The following is a 27,767-nucleotide window of genomic DNA, read 5'->3' as shown; positions in this document are numbered from 1 at the left end:
ATCCCTTTAAAGATTTTTCAATGTATTTTACAAAGAGAACAATAGTAATAAATTACCTTACTTCTCTTACTAGGGTTAGCCAGGACAACTTTAAACCCATACCCACATAAATTTCTGTATACAGGAAACATTCAGCTGACATGTTTCCCATCAGTATCAACAGTGCTTAGCATGTAAATTGACAAAGACACAAAGTGTCTACAAACATTTATTTTTAAACTGTTTGGAACACAGTAAATAATTAAATGCTCTTTCTTTTTGCCCACAGGAAAAGGGGAATGAATACAGGGCATAAGAAGCACTGCTCAGCATCTTCCTAAAACTAATATATTTAATACACGTCAAATGTGCTGGGAGAAATGGCTTTGTCTTGCAGAAAAGTATTGTAAAAAAAAAGAACAAACCCAAATTAAACAACCCAATAAAAATACAGCAAGGCAAGACATTCATAATTCGTCTGTTGATATTTTAATAATACCAATGATCTAATGATTGAGCTTTTGAAAGATACAAGATAAAACTAAGTTATTCTTTGAAGAAAGATATGTAGGATTTCTTTCACAAGCTTCAAAATCAGTTGCTCCAGCTTTCTACAATTTTGTTTTAGATGCTAAAAACAGGCAGCATTATTTTCCCCCTTCTGAAATCCAAACTTTCCAAATGGAGCATGACAAAAGCTGAAGTCCTGAGTTAACTTCCACAGCAAGCTACAGGCATGCAGGGGAATCTGGTGTGCCAGAGCAGTTCCCAACAACATTGTTATCAGAGAAATGCTGACATCCAGCATTTAATCTACCAGCAAACCTGGAGTCTGCATTCTCCCTCACCAGAACCTCCAAAGCTCATTTGCAGCACAGACTGATCCATGCTTTAACAAGACATATTAGAAAGTAATGAAATTTATTTTCTGGTTGATTTTTGGATTCAAATAAAACATGTCCCTAGGCTATAACCAGCAAGAAATTCTTTACTTACAATTAAATTACTGGTTACTTTTCTGCACTCCTTGTTGGGGTCAAATGAAAAAAAAAAAAAGAAACAACAAAGTGCCTGGGGTTCCACAAGGCCTTTCTCTTGCCATAAAACAATCAAAGCTCCATGGCCATTTTCCCACCCAAACAATAAAAGTAATAAACACTATTCAGACATTCCCAAAACTGATGGATGAACAAAAGAGGATGAAGGGTGTGGGGGGTAAAATGAGGTCTGACAACAACAAACCCTGGGGAACACACAGGACTGCGGAGATTCCACCAGCCCAATTAGAGCCACGTGGGGTGGAACTGCTCTGAAAAAAAAAAAAAAAATCTCAAAAAAAGCCCCAAAAATCCAAGGGGATCCACACAGAGGCAGAGACACAGCAACAGCCTGGTGCTTGCACCTCCTCTTTGTCCAGGAAAGGACACTGTCCCGTGCTGGGACACACCTGCAGCACCCTCCCCACCTCTCTGTGCTGCCAGGGCAGCTCAGCCAGAGGCAGATGCTGAGCCTGGAGCCCCCACCATGACCAACAGTGAAATCACAAGGAGTGCCCACCACTGCCTCCAAAAGGAGTGGAATGGAACCCAACTCCACAGCTAAGCCGGGGAATTTTTTTTTCTAGCTACCTACAGAAATAGCTGCAATAATCAAAGGCTCTCTGACTTCCAGGTTTTATAAAAAGGAAAAAAAGCAATGGAAAGACCCAGCGAAACTGCTGTCAAAGCCAACTAGAAGATTAATTATAAGGTGTCTGCTTAAATAAATAAATCCAGTGTAATTGCAGAATCTAGAAATTACTACTATGGATTATAAAAGCCACTTCTGGTTGGCCTGCTCTAAACCAACCAATTTAAAAACCCATCAGATATATGAATGGCATAAAAGCCTGGGTATAAACAGCCATGTCAAGCGCATTGTCTGTCTTCAAGTAAATTATATTAATGAACCAAAATTGTTTGGTTGTTTTTCACACCATGAGACAATGTTTACACTTGGCAAAGTCCTCTGGCCTAGATTTTCAAATAGGACTACTGGTTTCAGGCACCTTACATTTGATTTGTCAGACCACCCACCAGAGAGCTGTGGACCAGAACACTTCTTAAGAGAAATAAAATCTGCTAATCAATCAGGGCACGTCACTAACAAACCAAATCTCACCTTTTTTCCTTCTCATTCACAGAAATTGTTGATAACCCATGTCAATTGTTAAAATGTGAATCCAAATATTATGTTAGAGTATGACGCCACTGCTTCATAGGAAAAAACCACACTGACGACATAAGGAGCAGGGAACAAGATAAGAAATCAGTGGCAAGACTGCAGCAGTTGTGCCAGGGACAGAAAGTTGATATATACAAAAATCCTTCCTGTAAACTGGAGGATGCTTTATTTTATCCACATTGCCTTAGGATGGAGAGTGATGCATTCACAGAGAAACACCCAGCATTCACTTAGAAGCCCTGGCTTGCAAACCCATTTTGGCAGAATGTCCAAAGAGTGAGAATATGAGATGCTTCCTTAATTAAAGTTCACTTGATGAGGACAGGCCTCTAAAACACAGCCCAGTCCAGGCTTTACCTGAAGCTGCTGATGCCTGCACCACTGTGTCTCAAGCTAGCAAAGAGTTTCTCCACCCAAGGCACAGCCCAGAAAAACAGAAATAAAATATGTAAGAAATCAAGCAGCCCTCTATACTCCATGCTACAAAGCAAACCATCTGGCCCAGAATATTTTTCTCTACAATTACTATTTTCTTGCCTAGTCCCACGCAATAGGTGGTGAGGAAACAGACTAAAGCACGTCAAGAGAAGCCTTCCAAAGGAAATGCACTTAGAACAGACCCTCAGGAATACTTTCCTCACCTGGAGACAAGACTGCTACAGATGTAAGAGTCATTCAAGTACAGATAATGATTTATCTGGAAGTCGTTTTGAGAAGCAATTCCCTTGTATAATTAAGGCAGCTTGGCTCAGGGAGCAGGGAGGCAAAGGCAAACAAACAAGTTTGCAATCAGAATGTAACTTGTATCCCTGTTTGTGCTCAGAAGAGAAGGGCTTGCTAAACCAGAGTTCCTGGTCCCTGTTTAACTGGTTCATCACTTGCCCCTGGCTGTCCCTTCAGCTCTCACATCTGCAGCAGCACTAACACCGTGTTTTTATTATTTCTGCTAATCTTATTTTCCATGTATTACATACAACACTAAGTGTTTATTACTCCAGCATGTGGGCAGGTTAAACCACACCTGCTTCACAAGAATGGAAAAAGAAATTACTAGTGCAACAAAGCACTTAACAAGTAAATTAAAAGAGAGTTGAATACCTCCTTTAACTACTTCTACTCAGGAACACATTACTAAAATCACATTTCTAGACTCTTCCTCTGCTGGTATTTCAGTTACTACACTTCAGCTATCATATCCTAGAAAGTTCCTGTTTCCAGACTGTCTTTCCAACAGCACAATGACAAAATTCTGTACCCGCAATTACAGGTAGTGCAGTTCAAGGTCTCTCCCCAGATACTTCAAATGCTCCATGGAAACGGCTCAAGCTACCCAAGAGATCACCTCTCACTGCTGGGAGTGCAGCCTCCCACAGCAGCATCATTTCACTAGATAGCCACTGAGAACCAAAAAAACCCACCAAAATAAACTTCAAAAGCACAGAAAGCTGAACCTTCATGTAAACTGACTCCAGAAAGCAAAATGACCAAAGACCTTACAGCTTCCAAACTAAGGGACAAACATATTCCCAAACATATTCCAGCTCTCTCGCAATTAATTTTTCATCCACGAGACACACCCACTCACCCACACAAAGCAAAACAAGGCCAGCACAAACCCTATAAATTTAATCAAGGAAGGAAGAGTAAGCATGAGATGATTATTTCTATTTTTAAATACTTGGGAGGTGCCTCAATACTCCCTGCTTAGATAGATAACTAAGTAGGTGCTCCAGAACTGTGAGATCCAGTGCACGATCTGGCACGAGCAGGCACATCCAAGCAGCAAAACATGAGAGAAGCTCAAAAGGTGATTAAGAAAGCCTTTTGAAATAATTGTTTCCTCTAAGCCAGGACAGACACTAACTCAGGGTGTTGCTACAGAGAAAAAAAAAAAATACATATATATATATATATATATATATACACATATATGTCTGTATTCAAGCACACCAAAATGCTCTAAGCAGACTATGGTTTATAAAGAACAAGACAGTCTCCTCCTTGTTCCCACAGTTCATTTCTGCCTCAAGCAAAGTTGGTTGCCACTCTGGTTGCTCTCTCCCTCACCCAAATGGTTTGCATAGCAGATATGCTGAACAATCAAGTTTGAACCAGGCCCTAATCCTGCTGACTTTTCTCGCAAAACTGCTGGAAAGGAATTCCTCCTGGCAGCTGCAGTGCCTCTGCTCATTAGTTTACCAAGCAGCAGCAGAATGAACTGGACAGGCACATCACTTCTGTGCTGCTGCAGAGAACAGAGATAAGGGCCAGGCAGGCAACGGGAAGGCTCCCAGTTTCCCAAACACATATTGGGAAGAAGAGAAAAGCAGAGGTTTGAGAAGAAAGACAGCTTGCAAGAACCCAGGCAAATGACTGCCACACGTGCTGCTGTTGTGGGAACCTCCTTTCCCCTTGCTGTAAGATCTGGGGATGGCATGTCACCCTTTCAGGGTTTTTTTTAACTCCTTCTTTAGGGCATTGTGTTTAACCAGGCATGGCACACTTATTTGCACCAATTCCAGTGTCTCCTGGATACTAGAAGAATGAGTAGGATAACATTGCAAAATAGCTGTCCACTTGCTCATGACATTCTTTGTCCAGGCAGCACCCTCACATACAGGTCAGATCATGCAGACCACTCAGCATACATGGAAAAGCAAATGTTTTTGCTTCTTGCTATGCAATTTCCTTGAAGTAACTCCATTACAGCACACTTAATGTAAACAGAGCTTTGCACCATTTATGGTAACAGGTGAGCCCTGTGTTGTTGAACAACATATCCTCCTCCTCCCTCATCCCAGGCCAGCTACCATTTCAATAAATATTTAATAAGTAGACAAGAAAACCAAGAGAGCTTCACAGCTTGAAGTTTTCATGTACTACACGCATGATGTTGAATTTATCTACTGGAAAGCATATGGACACTGTATCCAGAATCCAGAGGACAGGTACAGCACACTGATCCGAGTACCATTAACACAGTGCCATGATTAAAACAGCAATGCTGGTTCACAGAGAAAAATGTTCCTTTTAGACCAAGCAAGAAGCTGGAGCTGGGACCTGTGATCCCCACTGACTTCAGGGGCCTCCCACTGTCACCAGGGTCATGCTGAAAGATTTCCAGTGCACTCTCCACTCCAAAAATGCCCTCTCACTCACTCGCTCATACCTTTTCTCCTAAAAAGATCATCTGACAGGTGCAGATAACTCTAACCACTCAAAGCAGCACCCTAAGGGTAGAAAATAATAAAATTTTTGCCTAGCAAGACTGATTTTTTTCATCTGCAAGATGAATTCCAATTACTTATATTCTCCTGTAAACCACTTGATCCTAAAGCAGCCCTTGAATTTAAGATCTCTCTAGAGCTGCTTTGCTGGAAGTGGGATTTGTTTTCCCTGCCACCACTCTCTTCATCTCCCGGCGCAAGGTATTACTGATTATTTTAATTTCTTTTCTACAGAAGAGAAATGGATGCACACAGACAAGCAACTGCAGTGAGCAGAAGAGGAAGAAGGCTTCATCTCTGAATTAGAGATTTGCATACTGGTTTTATCTGTAACACCCACTGCAGTACTTTATCCCAGACTCTCAGATCACAAAAGACAGAGCAGACAGTGACTCACTGCAATTTCAGTTCTGCATGTAGAGCTTCATGTGGACCAGTCAATTCTGATTCTGCCAAACAGCCTTCACAGGCACTCAAAGTAAACCAGCTTCTCTGAGAGAGAGTTCCTATTCATGTGCTGCCTTCATGAGGAAAGCTCCAGAGATGGAAGGGAATTTAGTCAATGTTTCCCCTTTGTGCTGTAATGATTTAAGATTCAATTAATACAACACAGGGAGGCACTAATTCCGAAACACCTGCCTTCGTGGTAACTGGATTAAGACCTCCAAACTTGCTGCACTCCTAGCAGTGCCAGCCTGCCAAATGACAGCAGTTGTCAATATCGACCAACTGGAGGCTGGGCTTTCCTCTAAATCCTAGAGCACTCTTTAAAGAGGATTCCCACAAAATGGGAAGGGGAAAAAAATAGAAAAAACACCCCACTCGATAGCTCTGAATTTGTTTAGCCAGAAGTCACAGCTCCTCCCCTGCACGCTTTGAAGGCTGGAGACTGGAAACGCTCCTATCAGATGCTTTCAAATCCCTCAAAGGGAAGAGATAACACCAAATAAAGGGATAGGGCATCCTCAGAGACAGAGCTGCTCCCTCACTGATCAATATACTGCAGGCTCTAAAGAGAACAGCTTCAAGAAAGGCTGTGGGGCAAAAGGCTGGCAGGGAGGGGAAGTGCAGAGCAGCTGGTTCCACTGGGAGAAGAGCCAACAGGTTTGGGGCTTAGAGCGGGATTTTTCTCCTCTCCTTGTCCCCTTCAAAACAGAGGTTTCTTTGGATTAGTTTGGGTAGCATGAAAAGAAAGTGCCTCAGAATTGAGACCATGCTTGTTTGAAATCTAAGGAGAAACTTTTGAGGCCGGTGTGCCGGCCCAGTAATTAACAAAGTGAAACACTTTTCTTACCTTTTCAACACCACAGAAACTATTTCAACCACACAAGAAGGAGCTGAATTTTATTTTTTTTTTTCCTTTACACCCCTTCATCACCCTGACCTATTGGAACCACACTTGAAAGCTCGATGGGAGCATTCAGTGATACATAACTTCCATTTTAGTGAAACAATCCATCTGCTCCATGTGACTCAGAGCCTGCTTTAAGAATGCAATACTGTTTAGGCCAACGGTTGCACCGCACAAAGTGTTTTGTTCACATGCATTCCTTTGGGATGACAGAGCCTATCCACGGCCCTAACGGTTGGGGCCTGTGGTTTTTTTCCCTCATCCGCTGAATGCTGCAGTGACTAAGCTGACAAAAATTCCTAGCCAATTATAAACCCACTTAAAGAGACAGGCAACCCCCCTGCAACCTTCCCTTGCTATCCTATACGGGAAGTTTCTATACATAGAAAAACATCTCCTCCTCCCAAGGCCTGCGTTGATATAAAAGACTTTCTCTGCGCGCCCAACACTTCAAACATGCTTCCTAAATGGCATCATTTCCCAAAACCATAACCTTTAATCATCCATCTATATCCCTCACACATCAACTGGAAAAAGATAATTAAAAAAAAAACCAAATTAAGACAAATTGACCCCATAATTGATTGAAAAGTTAGAGAAGCCATTAATGGGGGAAGATGAGCCTGGACAGCCATGGAGCAGTGTGCATTAAGGGGAGACAGTCAAGTGCCTATAAACCCAATATATTGCAACCAGGAAAAAGCACATCAGGAGGGTCACACTTGGTGTACAAAGTAGAAGTTTGATCCACCTCAGAGCATAAGTTGAACTTTAACTAGCAACAACTGAGAACTTCTGAGTTGCCCCTCAAATCCTTCTCAGCAACCAAATTCCAAAAAAAAAAACCACCAGCCTTTCCCAAGAGTCATGCGCTGAACTCATTCTCGCCTACACTGTCAAGGGCTACACAAATACATTTAATAATTAGCCCGGGCATACAGAACTGTGCTTTGGGCAGGTAACTACATGTTCACTTTGCCCAGCAAGAAACAGTAAACAAAAAACTATGGGGAGAATGGCACACGGTTTCCAGCTTTAAAAAGCCAGGCTCTGGGGCACCTCAGACTCTCCCCATTTGATGGTGGGCAAACTTGTTGCTAAATCATTTTTAGCGCTCCCCTGATAGCACATGCACATTCCATTCCCAACGCTCTAAAGGAGGGGGAGGAAGAGACAGTCGACAACTGAGCCAGGCTGAGTTCACCTCAGAAGAAAAAGGCAATTCAACAATCTCTATTAACATATCATTATCCCAGCATCTTTTTATTAGAAGTTAATTCTCACAGACAGACTGGAGAAGGAAATCCCACTATTAGTGGGGGAAAAGGCTAAACAAAGGCTTCTTCAGGACTGTTAAACACTGAAAAAAACTTGTTGGCCACATAAAGGCAATTTATGAAAATGCTTATTGTCAATTAATTCCTACATTCATGTGTGTTTGGGAAGGAAAAACAGGAAAATGGCTCCTCCTATGCAAAATTTTTAGAGAACATGATTCCTCTCCAGGATTGAGCCTAAGTTTCCCTTTCTTTTAGTCCATTTCAAATTTAATTGCAGATGAGCCATCACAAAAGATGTATTTCCATACATTCCATGAAAATGGGACAACTGACCAGGTGGAGGACAGATCACTTGAGGGCCCCCCACCAAGATAAGAAGACTGCAGCTCAAGTTCACCCCTTGTCTGACATCTACACAAGCATTACCTGCCAAAACTGAAATCCCTAGGAAAACTCACAACCCACTCCAAGCTGGACTCACTGCATGGAGAAGAGCCACAGAGAACTGCAGAAAATGCTAAGCCAGGCTGAGTTTGCCTTGTCCCTATGATATCTGCAAGAGCACAGCAAAAACACAGCTTTCTTTTAGTTTTACACTTGACATTTCCCTGACATTTTCCCTATAACACTGCTAGCTGTTCCCAGCTCCCAGTTGTTTTGCAAATGCATCATAAAATTAAAGCCTTACATTACATCTAATTAGCTATCCAATACAATTGTTTATTCTATTAACAAACATTTGTCTAATATATATCAATGGGGCCTGGAAATCCACTTTAAGCACGTTAATGAAAGATTTGGTTCAAGTTTAGATTTGTATTTAATTGCATAGATTTAACGTGGCACTGCTGCACAGGAAAGTAAACCAAAAAATTCTCTAAACAGGGCATCACTCTCAGTCTGCTCCAGGATGAAAACAAACCATTAAGAACAGCAATGTGCTGCAAGTAAAACCAAAAGCATTCAGTTTCCAACCCTAGCTAGCACCAGATTATTACATTTCTGAAACATCACTGTCACAACAGTGACACACAGCACCTCTAAAAGTAAATTTAGGATGCGACCGAAGTTTTAAAGCACTTCCTTTTATTCTTCTTATTTTAAGCTCAAAATAAATAAACACCATCTTAGAAATCCTCACTGAATGTGATCACAGCCATCATGTCCCTCTCCCCCTCTGCTCCACAGCCTCAGGCCCCTTGGGCTGCGGAGTCATTCTCTTCTCCATGAGCTTCCACAGAACCTCAGGTTAGACCAGGACTTCTTTCCAAGCACTCCCATTAGAAGGTTGTCAGGCACACAGTGTGCAACCTGCTGGTGCTTCTGTATCCTCCTGTAAGGAAGAACTGGCATTGTTTCCTTCCCCAGCCTTTACCACGCAGCATCCGAGAAACTCAACTGAGGAATGAACACACGCAACCCAGAAAACCAAGGAATTACCATTTCCTATCAGTGACCTCCCAACTGCACTTCTACAGGGCTTTTTTCTGACAGTGAAACAGTTTCCTGGCACAAGACAATTCAAGTAAACCCATTAGAATGGTCTCTATGTAAAACAGTTTGTACTACTCAGAGGAACTGTGCACATCCATTTAATCACCCCACCACCAAAATGAATTGTAGTGCCACTGAAATATGGCCTCGTTTACTGTCTCATTCTACAGCACATGGATTACCTATTCCCATCACCTCAAACAGCACAAAGAAAAATAAATTTCTCCAAGAGCATGGAAGGCCACTTAAATGCAGCTGCACATCACCTGGTGACCATAAACACACCTCTGGACTGACAAAAATAAAGCAAGTTGAAGCGTGTGAAATGCGATGTCTTCAGAAGATCAATGTGTGTATGGAAATGTGAGTAGAAAAGACACACCATATTTCCAACAATTTCAAACTTTTTTCATTCTTTATTCCAAAATGTGGGGGAAAGTTCTAAATCTCTTCAAAGTATTTTTAAAAGTTAGTTACTTTCTCTTTTTTCTTTTTTTTTTTTTTTTGGAACACGTAGCAAAGCGCTGGACTGAGCTCACTGCATCATCTTTTCATACTGGAAAATGAAACTCCCAAATTTAAAGACCTCTCAAAACAAACAGTCCTCTACAAATCCTTGTGCCAAAAGAAACTTGGAAGCCACGATGAGTACTTAACATTATCACACAGTTTTAGGTGGCTAGTGCAGGCTGCAAGATTCTTGCCAGGTTATGCCATTTTATAACAGAACAAAGAAAAATGGCAAGTATACATTTGTTTAATTTTAGCCCTTTTCTCAGAATATAAACCACTGCTACAGTAATTAACTGCAGATTGGCCTAAACTGCTCTGCGGCCATTCCAGCTTACTAATTAAATATGCTCTCACAGCCATAATAAAAATTCTGGGAAACCTCTGGCTGGAGAGCAAACTTCTCAGGAGGGGAGCAAAAGTCAGCAAAAAACTTCATTCAGAAGGAAAACACTAACAATTTTTTTTTAACGTACTCCAGATTTTTCTAACTCGGTGACACCAACTGTGCCTTTTACAATTATTATCTTTTTTGTCTGTTTATTCCTTTCAGAAGATGTTTATTTGCTGCAGAGTTTGCATACCAACCAAATACAATCAACAAACAACCTGTCCATTCAAAATATGGTCAGGTTTATATGACACCTAATTTTTTTTAAACCAACAAAGGTAGGATTAGGGTTACATAGACCAGCACTTAGCACCATACCACATCTAATTTGCTTGCTGAAAGAGTAAAACTTAAAAGCATGCTGTCCTCTGCTGACATATACAATATCTACTATATTTCAGTGTTTAAGGGGGAAAAAAAAAAGCCACAGCAAACAGAAAAAAAAAAAGCATGCAAACATAATTTTAAGAAAAATAAGAATAATGTGATTAATCATCTCTGGCTCCCAACTTCTTCCCCTCTCTTGCTGCCTACACAGTTCATGTATGTTCACTATTTCTAAAGGACAGAGCAACACAGTGAATACTCCTCAGAGAGGGGAAGACAAGGAGAGAAAGGAGGGGGGAAAAAAGTGCAGCACATGTTTTTCAGAACTACTCTGCTGAATCAACAGGGAGCAGATTCCCAGCTGGTGCACACTGTAAGCACTGCACAAGTCAATGGAGCCATGTCAAACGACACCACTCAACTGCATTATCTTCTGAGCTCCGTGTAAACAAACAGGAGCAGATTCCGAATATTTGTGAGAATACATCATGTTACTGGCTCCATATGTTTAAACATTTTAGTAGAAGGCACATATGGACCACTCTTCCCACTCACTGTCATTCTCTCCTTCCTGCTCCTCATACACTGCATCTTCTCGGGCCATTGTCAAACTAATTCAAAAATGAATAAGGATACATTTTCATTAAAAACATTTTGTGCTTAGCTGCCATCTGCTTCATCGGCCTCCAAATCCTCACATGCCTTTTCCATGGTCCTCAGTTTCACACATTCAGAAGCTCAAAGTTTTCTCCTGTTGTATTGTGCAGTGAGGTCTACATGAGCTATTGTCTCATGTCAAATTCATCTCCTGAACCAAGTGCTTAATGCTTACAGCCCTCATCCACGTCCTCTGTACAATGCCAGCTTACACACGCTTTTTTTAATGCCTAAACTCTAATCTTAAAGCTCCACACACTTCAGATACTCCCTGTCACTGTTTTTATGGGAAGCATGGCTATTCCACCCCCTTTGGGAAATACAGGAGCTCTAATTTGCTCTCACAGAGAGGAGAATTTGTTCTCATCCTGACCCACAGAAGCAGCAGCTGAAGCCAACACCCCTTTCCTCACAGAGGGAACAGCCTGTCTCCCCCAGAACCAGACCAATTGTCTTTTCTGAGTAGGCAAAGCTTCAGCAAGTATTTGACACTGAGCACCTCCAATTTAACTGAGGAAAGAAGACAATTAAGATGGGGGGACAAACCCAACAAGGCACCATAGATCTTATATACAGATCGCTGCTAGTTTTGCTATTACCTTCCCAAATAGTTTGCCCAGTTCATTTCTTACAACTCAAGTAATAGCAGAAGTGTCTAAGGAAGCTTTAGCTGGACTTGCTTGAAAAAGAACACAAAGGTTATGGTAGACAAGGGATCCTGAACTTCAGGCAGGCTTTCAAGGGTGTAATTTTCATTTGGTTTCTGCAGGCTTGGAAAGGCCTAGTGACTAAGGCAGCAGACCTCAAAAGTTAATCATCAGCAAGAGGAATACAGAAAACAACCAAAGTTTTCTTTACAGCAGACCACTGGACTGGCAGAGCTAGTGTGTCATCAGACACAAGTCTTGCAAGGGGTACAGCAGGAACAGTTTTTCTGGTTCTCACATCAGTTGCTGAGTGAGATGCAGGCAGCTTCCATAAACCTTTCCAGCAGTCACAACTGCCAGAAAAAAAAAGAAAAACATAAAAGGCCATAGTCTCATTTGTATGTCTGGACACTCAGTTTTTATCTCTTCCATCTCTACCTGCGCCCCAAAGCACTGATGCAAACAAACAACTTCAGTACTCTCCTTTTATCTTCAGGGATTCTTCTATGTGGCCTTGCAACCCCAGTGAGGCACAGCTGGCATTGAATACACCAACATAAAAGTAGGTGCAAGTCGGAGAGGAGAGAGCCTGCCAAGCCCAACACAACATGCTGCAGCTCCAAAGAGAGCAAACTAGTACTGCTGCTGCCTTGGGGCACTCGAAGGTAAAGGAATGTACACTACACAGAAACCAGGGCAACCAAACTGGCAGCAGAGCTGCTGACGCTTTACACTGAACCTTAAAAATACCCAGAAAAATTTAGAAGTTACAGTTTCTTTGTAGCTTGCTCTTTTATAGTAGTGTCCATGGATTATTCTAAGTCAGACACAGCATATCCTTCCCTCCCTCCTCCCTCAGCACTGTTCCTGCACAAGTTGTATTGAAGGAAACACAAGCTTCTTCCTTTGTAGGCAAGAAAAAGAAGGAAAAAAACAACTTCCACTCAACGGCAAAACTAAACAGAAGCCAGGCTACTTAAAGTACCAAGCGTTCCCACACAACATTTACCCACCAACTTCAGATCTTTCAGCATAAAACCTAAACAAGGACAAGAGAGATTTAATACACACTCCTCCACAGAGCCAGAGCAAAGAAAAATAAAAAGGCACAAAGGAACCCTGAATGATAGAGAGCATTTTCAGCTTGACATTACTGTGACGCACAAGGAGAATGTCAGGGTTAAATTAGATACTGCACTAGAAAAATACTCCCTGGAAAATAACATAGGTGTCGTATCTCGACCGGTAGGAAAACGCCAGCTGAAGCACTCAGTAACTGAAAAGTCCTTCTTTCTGTGCTTTTTCATGTCTTGTGTGATTTTGCACTGCAAGAGTTCTCTCCTGATCAGTTCATTGCCAAAGTGCCCGAGCAATCTAGCAGGGAGACAAAAAGCTTCCTTTGGAACAACTGCACTTTTATACCTCCCTTGTTTTTCTTCAGAGCAGGAGTACTCAGGGGTTGTTTTCTTTTTACATGAATGGCCTACAAATTTAAAGTCATCTTCCTTCAAGTCTGTGGTTTATCACAACAAACAGATTAGAAGAGGACCAAATTTCTCACTCTGCTTATTGATTAGGACTTGATAATTTCTTTATATGCTGTACATCCTAAGATACTCTAAACCAAACTGTTTTTCCACACTGTAACACTCTTAACAAGCCTTTCAAGGCTCTTTTCCAATTCTTGCTTTCTTCTTCACAATCTCCCATGAAAGGAGATGAAAGCATATATGGAAAAAAACCCCATTACCTACACCCTTGCCTTCAAAGTCCTGCTATCACAGTCTAACTATGACCTCATTTTATTTAAACAAGTTTCTTCTCATGTGTATTTGGGATCCAAATTATTTTAACAGTCACGCAGATGCCAAAAAAAGTTTCTTTGCATGTTACTTTTGTCTACTCCAAATAGACAAAGTACTCAACAGAAAGCAAGCAAGTCATTATATCTCATTAAATACACTCTCGTTACATCCATTCAAACCACCGAGGGCAATGAGGTTGCACAGGAGTCACCTTGGTCACCCTCTGCAGACAACAGAGTTACACTCTGTTCATGAAGACAGAAATTTGACCGGCAGGACTCATAGAAACACTCCCCTCACCCTGGGCAAAGCACAAAGTCTCCCAGTAACAGGCTGAGGGGGTTTCTTTGCTTTGTTTAAAATAACGAACTTTATTTCCTGTAAGTATTGATAAAAGCACATACTCCAAATGCCTTTTTGCAGAGGTATTTTTGACATGTGTTGACTGAAACTGCCCCACGAGCTGCTTTAATTGCAGTTCTAATTGAACAGGAGGACTCCACAAGCAACTGACAAGCCACTTCAGAAAAACACAACATCCCCAGATGAAGGGAACCAGAATATAGCCCTGATTTCTCTCACACTGTGGTGTTTCCTATTATTATGGCAGCTTTGGTCAAGACTGCATGAGGAATTTAGGAACTGTTCCTCCCAGTGACGACTTTGTAATTAAGCCCTACTGATACTGCAGGGCTCAGCTTTCGTAAAGTTACAGGATGAACTCAAAAAGCCTGCCATGTAATCATGTTACCTGAGTAAACTATGAGTTTGTTTACTCTATTTTTAAAAAGCGAGAAGAGATCAGGTTTTGTTTTTGCTAATACTTGCTATCAGAAAGACATAAACCTGCCAGATAAGAACAAAACAGGCAAGAGTAACTGCACTGGGAGTCAAGATATTCATGGACTCTTAGACTCTACAGACTGTACTGTGAAAACTAATGTCAGTAAACAAGTCCTTAGGTACAGGATTTACCATTACAGGAATGTCTGGAGGTGCATGCCAAGAGAAGCAAAAAACAAAGTCCAGTTAACAGCTTCAGCACGCACTGCAACAGCTCTGGCACACACGGAATGTCACTCCAGCAGGAGATGGCACTCGGTGGCCACCTCCTGCCAAAGTCCTCAAGGCAGGTAAAGCTGCTTCCAGCTCTGCTACAATGGCACTGGTTCCATACTTACACTTTCCACCTTCTCCATGAGGAAGTAACTCAGGGAGTTTGCTGGGGTTTGTTTCACCACCAGTTGTAGATTTGTTGTTTTCTCTTTTTATTTTCAATTTAAGTGAGACAAACCTTTACTGATAGGGGAAGAATCTATTTATGTGGCAACTGGGTAACTCATGCAAACTATACACAACTAGAATAAAAGTTTCAGTTGCTGAAGAGCTTAAAATAAAACCACAAAACTAAACATTTACTTCAAAAGAGGTAACAAAAACAGGATATCTCCTTAAATCTTACTTTTCTGGCAGTGGTTGGTGGTCCAGCAGCGGTAGTTGTACTCATTGTTAATGGATGTCTTCTCACACAATGGCTTCTCTTCCATTGTTCCCGGACACAAGTCCCCACATTCCTTTGGAGGTTTATTCCCAACGATGTAGTTATTGGACACTGCATCTAGGATGAGAGACCAGTCCACTGTGGAGAGGTAACACAGGTCAGAGTTCTTCTCGATGCGGATGGCCCCGCGGGTGATGTTCCTCAGGTTGTGGAGCCCGATCTCTTTCAGATTCGTCATTTCAAAGATGACCAAGGCATAGTTGTAGAAGAGGTTCCTGCCACGAATGACTGTGAGGTTGGGGAAGAGATCACTGAGGCTTTCCAAGCCTGCCACACGGAACAGCAGCAAGTAGTCAGTGATGACCGTGAGCTTGGGGAAGCGGAAGTTGCGGTAATCCTCGGCTTTGGAGATGAGCAGGATCTGCAGGAAGCCCTCGATCACCGTGCAGTTCTCCAGGCGCTTCAGCTCGTGGATGTCATTGCGAATGTCGACGTTTGGCCCGCAAACTGAAACGCAACAGGAGGAAGAAAAGTTAGGAAATAAGGCATTCCTAAACCTTTTGAAACTGGAATGCAAGAAGGATTTTCTGATGGCCATAAGATTTCTAACTTTTAATTAGGTTGAAAATGAATGCTTGATTTACACCTACATGGAACCTTCATTTCATTTAACCTATCACACCAAGCACTGGGAGCAGCACAGGGATGGCAGCTCTCCCTATACTCTGCAGCACACAGAGAAATGTTGGTTTATTACTGCTGATGACAAGAGCTGCATTGCACTGAGGAATACAAAGATAAACCAAATGCATTTGCACACCCTCCTTCAAACTAGATCATGAATGTGTGTCCAGAGCAGGGTTTGAGCCACTTCCCTTCAAAACAGGCAGGTAAAACAGAAAGTGATCAATTGGTGATTATGTTACTAATTCACTCCCCACCCCATTTAAGACACATGCACTCAAAGAGGGCATTTGCCAGAAAATTACAACTTCGGCCTCAAATCACTCTTTCTTTCCAGGGTCACCAAACAAGCCCTAATTCTTGGAATACTAGTCTTGCAGTAGGTCAGCAACAACACTAAATCCACAGAAAGCTGCTCAGCACTTCCTGCTCTGTGACTGGGAAGAAAACAAAGTGCTTGGACTTACAGCACTGAATTCCTGTTTGCATGTTCCAGTAAACCAAGTTTCACTAATTTTGGCACCAAGACCTAAAAAAGTCTCTTGAGTTCTAAGAAACACAGGATAAATTTATTTACAAGAACATGGAGCATCACAGTGAAGAATCTTTCCTTGAAAACAGCAGATTGAACTCTATGAACTCCCAAGAAAACAATGACCAAAAGGATTACTCCCTAATAAATCTATGTATTAAGTTTTTCCATATTAGAGACACATCACAATAACAACATTAAAGGGACTGGAAGACGTGTGTTAACAATGTAATATTTAGACACACACAATCCACTTGGATGTAAAACAAAGAACTACAGAGTGTAGAGAGCCGTTGTTCTTCAAAGCCCTCAGAGCTGGTCTTCTTTGGAAAACACAGAAAAAAGATTCCCCATTAGAGATACTAAGTTGCTTGTAAGCAAACAAAGCAAAATGGCTATTTATTTAAGCAACCCAAAACTCAAATAAACACCAAGCAATTCAATTTTGTGGAAAGGTTCTCTTTTAATGCATGCTAGGCTTAATTATTTTAAAAACATCTTTTCCTCAGACAAGGGAAAGGCCTAAACAAGCAGTGGAGCCAAAAAACTTAAATTCTAACCCAGACAAATTGTCCAGAGATTCAGAAATTGCGCTGACAATAGAAAGCAGTCCTTCCATCCCACAACACTTATCTAAGGCTAATAACTTAAGCTAACAAAGGATCCAGAGCATGAGCATGCTAAAACCACAGCAACTCTAATACCCAACAAGGACTTAAAGACTTCTAAGTCTTTTAAAGACTAAAGGACTTTCTGGTTAGAGGGACAGCATAAAAAAATAAAATAGGGCGAGATCTTTGTTAGGAAACAGATGTTTCTACACAAACTATTACCTAATCTTCCTTCTGTAAAGATTCAAGCTGAAAGCAAAGGCTATTAAATGTGACTTGCTGCACTCAAGTAGCTATGTGCAAGAAAGTTCATTCCTTAGACTTCAAAAAAAAAAATTATAAACACCAAGACTAAGGTACCACCAGGAATGCTTGGTCCCCATGAGCACCGAGACAGGAAATCTCCATTTTTGTACACACTGATTTCAGAATAATTGGGCTCTACTGCTGGAATCTGTGTCAAGGCTCGAACTTCAGGAAAACATTAAAAAGGCTGAATGGGCCGGCACCACCCAGCTTTAGAAGCCAGATAGAAGAGGGAGAACATGAAAGAACTCCAAGGTATAAAACTGATAAGAGATGCACTGCTTAGTGCAGAACAAGTGAGGGGTTCTCCCTTGAACCTCTAGGAAAAACAACTTCAAGCCTTATTAAATTCCTTTAATGAGCTGGTAACCACGTCTTGCTTTCAACTTCAGAAATCATCTTCTAAAGCCACGAACCCTCCATCCACCCTAGGGACTGTGCCCTCTGCCCAAAGGCTATTTACACTCTGACAGTGGGCTTCTCTTGGTTTGAAAATGTAAGTTAAAACACACACAGTGTCCCCCATTAAACCCTTCTGGCTTCCATCCCTGCCTGCTGGCAGGCCAAGGTGAACAGTATGGCTCCTGCTATGGCAAAGCAGAAGTAGCAGAATTTATTTTCCTGCCATAAAAGTTTAGAAAGCCTAACTGCTCCAAGCCCTTTATTTTGTTAAAGAAATAAAATTTGCACTTGTGCTGACATTTTGCAGGCAAGGTTCCAGAGTGATGGGTTTAAAAACAGCTGAGTTACAATACCCTAAAGAACAATTTGTAAGAGAAATGGCAGCAACCGTTAACTAAAGCATTATATATCTGTTCATGTCTCTGTTTGAGGCTGGCCTTTCAAAGTCATATTGCTTTTAGCATTATGTTTGTTTCAGCTCAAAAGTTACTTAATTTTAGATATTTAATGCTTTTATAAATCAATGAAATTTCTAGAGCTTTATGGCAAAAGCATAGCACTCACTTGCCTCAGTTGTGAAACATCATCCCCTCAAGTATGGAAAAGGATGAAGTCCAGTGGGGTCCCACATTAGGAATTGATCACAGACGAGTGGCTGTTGACATTGCTGATTTAAGAACTTATTAGTTCATCTAGTGAGTTATGTTTTGCAGAACTTTACGCATATAATGAGAACTGCAGAGACACAAATGTGAAATAGGACAAGCATCATGGGCCATCCTGACACTTGGAAAAATCAGTTCCCATTAAACTAGATATTTTTTAAAAGAAATTTCTTTTAAGTTCACATTGTTCACCAGAGTTAATTATACCACAATACATCATCTTTTTCTCACGTTTTTCTCTGTGCCTTGAAAAGGATTATATGAAAAACAAATTAATCAGAGCTCAAAGTCAACTCCAATTTCCATCTGGCTGTGCTGTGTTTTCTTTGGATGCCATTTGAGAGAAAGCGTATATGGACTCACAATATAAACTGGTCTGTCAGACACAATGAAGTGCACAGAAAATGCTCTTTAGAGCATTTATACTACATTTAACAGTTTCGGATATTCCAGTTTAGAGAACTTTTTTAATATGACTAGGATAACTTGCCTTTGTTTTACATTCAATTCAACACTGGAAATTAACTACAATGTATTTATTTTGCTCCCTAGCAGAACATAAAAATGCAACAGCTGTTTATGACCCAGCCCCGCTAGCTCTGGGTAGATTATAAACACCCAGGATAATTACCAATAGTTAGATTCATGCTGTTTTCACTCAGCTGCCTACAGATTTCCAAGCCTTTCCTTAAGCTGCCTATCATTTATCAGACTCGGCCTAAACCAAGTACCTAATTCAGAGTCAGAAATTTGCTCTTTAAAGACAAGTGTATTTATTTGTTTAAAAGGTAACTCCCCAATATGGTGAAATACTGAAGAGAAGCAATGTAGTCTGTACCCAGGCAAACACAAATGCCTCCCTGGAAACAGCTCCTTAGTCCAGAAGTCCTGAGCTCTGCCTGGTATCCAACAAGAAGCCCTGTTGTGCTCTTTTTTTCTGGGAGTATCCCATGGGCAAACTGCAGGGCATGTAAACTTGCAGAGGCAATAGAAATACCCACTCCACACCCCAGTCATCCAGACGATCTGCAGCCCATTCCTAGTCAGAGGACAGATCCAAGCCTGCTCATGTAACTGAGATGGGGTCAATGAACTACTAGGAAAAGTGATTGCACGTAACAGGTTCATACGACAAGAGTAATTAATGCTCCTTGATCTGGCAGGGCCTCCTGGCAAGGCTCTGTGTAAGTGGTGCCCTGGCTGGGAGCAGAGCTGGGGCTGTGAACACACACACACACACACAGAGCACCACTGCTGAGGACAGGCTGGGCAGGCTCCAAACAAGCTGTGTGTCACAGACTGTGGTGATCCAGCAGATTCCTCCCGACCTTAACTATGATTTGCCAAAGCTCCCTTGGATCATTAAAACCATTTTGACATGCAGAGCTGCCTTGTCACCTTGAGAAACACCTGCTATCTCATCACCATCTATTTACAAACAGTCATTTACTCCACACAGCAGCTCTTCACTCTTCTCCTAAATCCACCAGTTCCTTCAGGTCACCGGTGACTGCTGAAAGGACTTGGCTGTTGCTCTTCAGTGTTTGGAAGGAACCCTTCCCTTCTTTCTGCAAAATCTCATGCTAGCACAGACAAAGCAGCAGAGGCCTTTCTGTCCAACATTCACCTGACACTTTAACTTCTGCTTGCTATATCCAGCTGGATATAAATTCATCACAGCTAGGTCATTATCAATACCAAGGCACTCGTGGGCAGCACTGACAGCTCACACACTCACTGGCTTTAATAAGAGAAGGATTCATCTCCTACAAGAAGCCATTTCATCATGGTGTAGTTACAAGTTTTGTATTGCTCCATTTAGAAGTTCTAAAGAAACACAACTACGTATGTTTCTCTTGAAAAAGCCACACTCCTCAACATTTGAAGCCTTGCCTTTGACCCTTTACTTCTTTGGATGATATTAGAAGGCTGCACTGCGTTGCACAGCCCCAATACCCTCTCAACTAGCCAGAAGTTAAAGATGGAGCAACCACCACTACTCAACACCAAAAGGTCTCAGACAAAGCAGCACCAAGGCAGCTCTGAGTTAATCCAGCACATCCCTTTCACAATCCTAAGGCCTTTTCAACACAAGTCTACCCAAGCTGGGTCAGGCTTTCCCTAGCAACAGACTTGTTCAGCCTGAGCAGTCCTTTACATCTCTGAAACGAGAATGAGGATGGACAGCCTGCCATGAGCATCTCACCAGCAACCTCGATATCAGCTCACGCTCACCTTTATTCTAATTTCTGATTTCCCTTTGTTTTCCCCCTTCTGACTTCACTTCTGTGAAAACTGGCTTTTTTACTTCACAGTAGAGATGCAAAGTTAATCTTAAACAAGCGCACCTTCAGTGTTTCCATTTTACAAAGAGCATCCCTTGACACTGGTTGCTGAAAACAAGCACTAAAGGTGCAGTAATTGTTTTAATACCATATTGCTTTCCTGTCCAGGGGTTGTTACACCCATTCTGAGGGCCAAGTCTGTGATCCACAAGGTTCCAAAGGGTCCTTTTTTAAGGGAGGGCATGAGGTTGCTCAACTTCTCATCTACCCTGAAATTCTGCACAGCTGGTAACAAGCACAGTGTGTTACCATCAGTGCTGGATGAATTCCCACACAAAGGAAGAACTACAAGGCTTAATACAAGAACACAATTGTGGCTGGTTCTACTTTTAGAGAGTAGCTTGCTCACACCACCACAGCTCACTTTGCCAATAATGGCTTTTCTGAGCACACTCCACTCCAAGAAGAGGTTGGCTTTCCCAGACAGCTACTGCTGCTGTCTGGTCAGCAGAGAGCTGATGTTACTGAGTGCAGAACATTGCTCTCTCCCAAACTGCTCTAATGAAAGAGGCCTGACCACATCACCCCTCAGTAATGTCAGCTCAGAGCTGTGGGTCTTTCTGGGAGATCAGCACATCTTCTGAACAGTGTTGTTATTTATTCCCAACAGAGTCACTTCCTTTTCATCATGTGTTTTTTAGTTTTAATCTATGGCAGGTCCTTATAAAGACAGAGTCCAAAACAGCTACTGAACGTGGCTGTGGTCCAGCTGCCCTCACTCATCCCAGATTCCCAGCATGCAGCACATCCCTTTTCAGGCAAGCATCTCCAGAGTTCCCATCCCTCTCTAACAACAACAAAACATGTTTATTGCACTGAGTGGATTTAGATCTGCATAATGTACCACGGGCTGCATATTGACGTGTTTACTATCTACTGGATCAACTCAATTGAGGGCTTGTCTGGCACACTGGAAAAAAACTTAGGGCTCTGAAACTATTCCTTGAAGACACTAAAAGATTGAATGATGTTAGGAAGAAGGAACTGAACTTCAGATAAAGCCACTCATCAGGTTTATAAGAAGCCTCTATCTTGTATGACGGTCATTGCTCAGAAGAGAAGCAGAAGGACACGACTGAAAACAGAAGGAATGGTCTGAAAATGTGATGCCCATACATTCTAGAAACAGGGGAAAGTATAACTTGAGACCTTAATATATCTCTTCATTCTTATTCCTACTAATTATGCATCTTTTAAGGAAGCCATCAGGACTACCATATAGCCCTAAAAAAAAACCCTTTTAAGTGTTACTCAGTCATCACTGACCAAAGAGTCACTGCAGCCCATGGCCTGGGTCTAAGCCCTCTTTGCTCCTGCAGTTTCAATGACATGGAAGGCAAAGCTAGAAAGTCTGAGAAGGAACAGCTTAGCAACCACAATTTCCCTTCGAGCCCATGAAAAGTTTCAGTACAGTTGCACCATTTGCAGACATAAGGAAAAAAAAAATTACTACTGAAGTCTCAGGATTCTTTAATTGCATACTCTGCAAAGATGAAATTAAATGTGGAGTTCACAGAAATCAGTGGTTGGAGAGATTGCTTATGACACTTTACATTAACACAGGATTCCACCACCCACTGAGCTCTTGGTTTTGCCTCGGTAGTGACACTATGAATGAGATATATATTTTAGTGTCTTTAATGTACTTACACAACCTCCCACAAAATTTCTGTACTCTCTAAGCTCACCTATCCTCTATGTGTCACATCAATCACTAGATCTCTTCCCAGGGAAGCCAACTTCTGTGTTACCTCTTGGGATGTCAGAACCAGTAACAAGGAGGGAACTAAATCTACATCACGATTCAAGCTGCTTCCCTACCCACTGAACTATTTCTCTTCACTGAATATGCTACATAAACCTCTTTACATTTACCAAGATTTTATGAAGCTACATCTCTCAAGGTGGGGAGGGGATAGAGAAAAGGCACCCCACAACCCAGAAAACATCAATCATTTTAGATTTTGCTAAGCAAGACCATAATTGAATTTCAGCTTCTGTATTTCCAGCACTAGCACAACGCTGCCATCTTTGGCTTTCAAAACATGAAAGGGAATACTCAAACCCAAACAAAACCCCACTGTTTCCATTTGAATATAAGTCCTGAGAACATTCTTCATAATATATCTAAGGCCAAGAAGGAGGGCTTGGGGTTTTTTTTCATTTAATTACAAGTTAAGCTTTGGAGGACAAAGCCAGACCACTATGATCTCCAAAACACTCACGGGACTGGAGATTATATTGCAATGTAGCTTGTAATTTCTGAGAAACATCATCTATTATCATTAATTTAACTCATACTACTCATCACTCCTATCAACCTTTTACAGAATTATTTTCACCCAGATTTGGAAGGAAAAAGTGGTGTCACAAGAGGCCAGTCAAATTTGGTGCAAATACTTTAAAAGGCAACTAGATTCCCCTTCTCCACACACATTTTCCTTGTCTCCCACAGCCCTTAAAAAAATACACACATCCTACTTTAATCTTCTCTTCTGCCACTCTACTAACTATATATTCCAAATCCAAGGGCCACTGTGTTACCACGCTGACCAGAACAAAACATTCACAAAAATAACACACAAAAGGGCGACAACCCACATCACAAACTCCAACTGTCTCTGCCTTTTTGCTCTTGCAATTTTCAGCTCTCATTGGCTAAAGATATCTCTGGCATTGTTGCTTTCCATGAACTTCCTCCAACTTCCCCATAAATAAAATTTCAGAATAAATCACGTTTTTGTCCCTCATCTCGCTTGGGTTCTCTCTGCCAACACTTTACTTTGAGTATCAACAGGAACAGCAGCTTAGCAAAAGTGGAGCCAACAAAATGAACTGTATCCCTTTAATAACACTGATTGATGCCTTCTCTACACAGCTCACCAGAGCAAGGAGGTCTAGAATTAGCCCAGCTCACGTGAAAGCATCCTCATGACAAGTCATCCCCAAATTAATCCTCTCTGCCCAAGGCTGCTCTGATACACCACATCCCTCAGGGGCTCCTGTGAAGCCACATCCATTACCTCCTGCTGCTGAAATAGCACATCAGTGCCTCACTGGCACGGATTGCTGCTCATCCCCATGGGTGCAGAGGGCAGGAACGGAGGCAGGATGACATCCAGCCCAGAACCCCCAGCTATCAAAGCCAGGAAAAGAAGCAGCAAACTTTCAACCCTGAACTGCAGTGCCCAGGTTATGGGCAATGCCTGTAAGAGTCTCTGCTAACTGGAAGAGGAACCTCAGCAGCAAATTCCTCACCCATTAACGCCCTGTAGGTGTGAACCACTGAAAGGCATTGTTTGAACCTCACCGTGGCTGGAGCCGAGCGCCCTAACCCCCAGCGAGCTGCTCCTGTGCATTTATAGGCAAGGGAAAGCTGCTAGAAACACCTGAATGCAATTCCAGGAGCATTCCCTGCAACGCTGCAGAGTCACAGCCTGGTCGAGTTTGTGAGAAAATTGACAAACAACAACAAAAACTGCAGAAGAAAGCAAGTAATGCCTAAATCCCTAAAGATGAGCCCCCTTCTCACAGGAGACAGACTTCAAACTCCTGCACCTTTTCTCATCCCACACCATCACTTCCCTGGCAGCATCACAAAATGAGCACGTGCCATTCTACACAAAATATGTAACATACAAGTGAGTAGGTGGTACATTATGATCAATAACTATGGGAGTAAAACGTTTTTTTAATGGTGCTAATAATGTTTAAACCCAATGCCAGCAGCTTCAGTCTAATGCCTGCTAAAGCAAAAATGGAAGACTGAAATTACAAGCTGTTTATAACACTGAATTTATGTTTCACAATCTGTGATGACAATAGAGCTTAGCAAAAATTGTCTCTCCTGGGGACTGTTCTTTCCACCTTTAAAAAAAAAATAGTTGTGTGCACGATTTTATTTATTTGTTTTTAAAACAGTTGTCTGCACATCCAAGTGACTCAGCAACTGGCTGACAGAAACCTATGGGATATACACTTAGGTAGCTGGGATAAGCAGCCAAATTCTTCCAGAATGAAAATTCATCATGTGGCTGGGCTCAGCAACTCACATTTAGGAAGACTTTACCATGCCCTTAGTTGCCTGCCAGGTTGCCACCCTGCAGTAATCCAGGAAAGCTGTCACTCTTTAAAAGCTTTTGGGGAATTTGTTTAGTATTATTATTTTCCAAAAATGGCTGGATAATCAGGCCAGATCATTCAGGCTTCATTAGAAGCCAACTGACAAAACAATATCATAACATACAATTGCATCCATAATGGTCAGCAAAGGATTTAATAGTGAGTCATAGATCCACAGAAAAATTACAAGTCTGATGCAATTACTCAACAATATGCAACACAGGGCCCTACTATGCTGTGCTAACCGGCTCTTAAGCAATCAAACACAGAAATCCCACATTCTCTGGCCTTCCACAGCAATGTTTCTGTTTTAACAAACTGAACTAAGACTTCCACTAGTCCCTTATTTCCAACAAAATATGGTGCTAAAAAAAAATAATGATCTAACTGAATGGAAGAAAAAGTTAATGCTATCAACTTCATTTAACAGAACAGAGAGCTCTCCCACCCCTCCCTTCACATGGCAGCTACACAGCTTAAAAATCACATAGGTCATGCTGTAACCTGCTTTCTCAAGGCAGTTAAAATATGACCAACTTGCAATCCCCAAAAAGGGCTTTAAAGGTATTAAATTACATACATGCAGGTGCTGTGGGGCTTTCCAGCCATGAGCTAACCAGACTGAAAAAAGAACCTTCTTCTCCAAATACAAGGTAAAACACGTGGGCTGGCGCCAGAGACAAGGTAACATAGTTCAGGCCTTATCAACCAAAAACACTTGCACCAGAACACAATTTAAAGCAAATGCAAACCAAAGTAGCTATACCAGGAGGAGCTCCTATGTGAACTCACTTTTCTGGTGAATTGGATGCTTCTGACTCGCTTTTAGTACCACAAACCAGCCCCAGCAGGGGAAGTGTCCTTTGTTCCACGAGGGCAGCGTTCACACGGTATTTATTGTCTCCGAGGCATCACAGCACAATAACCATGGAAAAAGAGAACCAAACACCTCTGTGATACCACTCTAGGTGAGTCCCTCCTCAAACAAAACATCCTTGATGCACACAGGTGAGAAGCTGCCAGATAAACAAGGCTGAGCATGGGAAACCAGAGCTCTTTAGGCACAGTCAGCCACTAGAACTCCAGGAGTTTCATTTCTCTGAAAATACAAGGGAAGCTTGAGTATAGGATTTTCAACATATCTATGCAGATGTTCTCATCAGCAATTGATTGAACCTTACTGTAAAACAGTAAAAATAAAATAATCTAAATATATATCACTTGTTAAAAAGAAAAGAACCAACAGTGGTTTACTTCAGCTGCTTCCCACACTTACATCCAAGGTGACATTTCAGCCCATACTGTCTGTTTCACATTTATATACTGCCCAAGACATTGGATTTCCAACCTCATATGCAGTTTTACACACTGCCTAGATGCACTGTGGGTGATGCACGATGCTGCAACGCTGGTGAGCAGAACAGTTTGGGTATTCAACCAGCCAGGCTCTGAGAAGTTCTATTGCTTGGCAACTGCAATGCCTGTCACCATATCCACTTTTACCTGGAATGGCACAGCAAGCAGGAGAATTACTATTCACCGTCTGGTAGGTGCTTCTGGAGAGCCTGGGGTGCAGCAGGTTACCCTGATGCATTTCTGACAAACTCCCCCGTGAGAAAGCAGTGGGTCCAACAGGGTGACACAAATAAATCCATGGCACCTTTCATTCAATCAGGGATTACCACTCCACCCCCCTGCTCAGCCAAAACTGGGGGGAAGAGTGTTGCAAGAAGGGTGTTGCAAGACTTTGGGGGGAAGAGGACGCAGGAAATTGCAGGAGATGGGACTGGGGCAAACCAAGCAGCAGTACCAAACCTGGATGCTGCTCTAGGCACTCCCAACTGCAGGAACCTCCCCTCACTGGGATGTGCAGCAGCACAGATTTATTCCAGAAGGCAAATCAAGGCAAGACCAAGATGGAGAGCTCAGTCCTCATGACTTACCTTGTATACACACCCCTCTCCTACCTGAAGGCACAGATGAAGAACAAACACTTGATATGACTGTTCCCAGCTCCCTGGTACTATTTCACTATTTGTTCTGATCACGAAGAAGATAATGTAAAAATTTAGAAGAAATTTGAGTCAGAAAAGATGGATAACATCAAGGAGAGAAAAACAACCGAGTGAAGGTATTGCTTTGTTTTTATAGTGGATATCTAACAGAGGGATGTACACAAAAGGAGATTTATCTCAGGCACACAACTTTAAAGTCATCATTAAAATTAGCTTGTTGCTTTCACCAGGAAAAAGTGGATCTAAACATGCTTTTCTAGGTTTAACCTGAACTGATTCTTGAAATGCACCACTACTTCAAAATATCTCATCCTCTCAAAAAGCAATTTTCATCTTAGGCAGGGGGACACAACACACTTGAAGTTTTCAGACTCAAATTTTCTTAACTGCAATAGAACTTAACTGCCATGACCTGGTTGATGGAATTAAAATAAAAATATCCTCCCTGGAGGAACTGTGGAATGAGCAACTGCTGTCAAAAGTGGTTTAGCACTAGAACACCTGGAACCTCAGCCTGTGAGCAGGTGTGTTTCTTCAGTAAAGTACTAACAAATGTGCACTATTTAATATTTAAATTATTATAGAAAATATATTTATAATTAACCTATGGTAAGAAATCTTTCCTTAGAGAACTTTGATTAAAAATTAAACAGTGAACTTTATCCACTGCAACAGATGAAAGGAGGAACTAGA

At 41.8% G+C, this 27,767-nt stretch overlaps 1 protein-coding gene across 3 annotated transcripts in view; it reads right to left on the bottom strand.

The window, feature by feature from the left end:
• Nucleotides 1–27,767, bottom strand: part of IGF1R (insulin like growth factor 1 receptor) — a 169,312-nt gene that overhangs the window by 123,663 nt on the left and 17,882 nt on the right. For all 3 annotated transcript variants that reach the window (XM_054272527.1, XM_054272528.1, XM_054272529.1), the window contains exon 2: nt 15,354–15,899. In XM_054272527.1, the coding sequence (XP_054128502.1) occupies nt 15,354–15,899 (546 nt within the window). The remainder of the gene's footprint in view (nt 1–15,353; nt 15,900–27,767) is intronic.

This window comes from Melozone crissalis, unplaced genomic scaffold (assembly GCF_028551555.1).
Source record: "Melozone crissalis strain CALT ecotype California unplaced genomic scaffold, PUWL_Pcris_2 ptg000014l_1, whole genome shotgun sequence".
Classification (NCBI taxonomy): Eukaryota; Metazoa; Chordata; class Aves; order Passeriformes; family Passerellidae; genus Melozone; species Melozone crissalis.
This window is presented reverse-complemented; position numbering and strand designations above follow the sequence as displayed.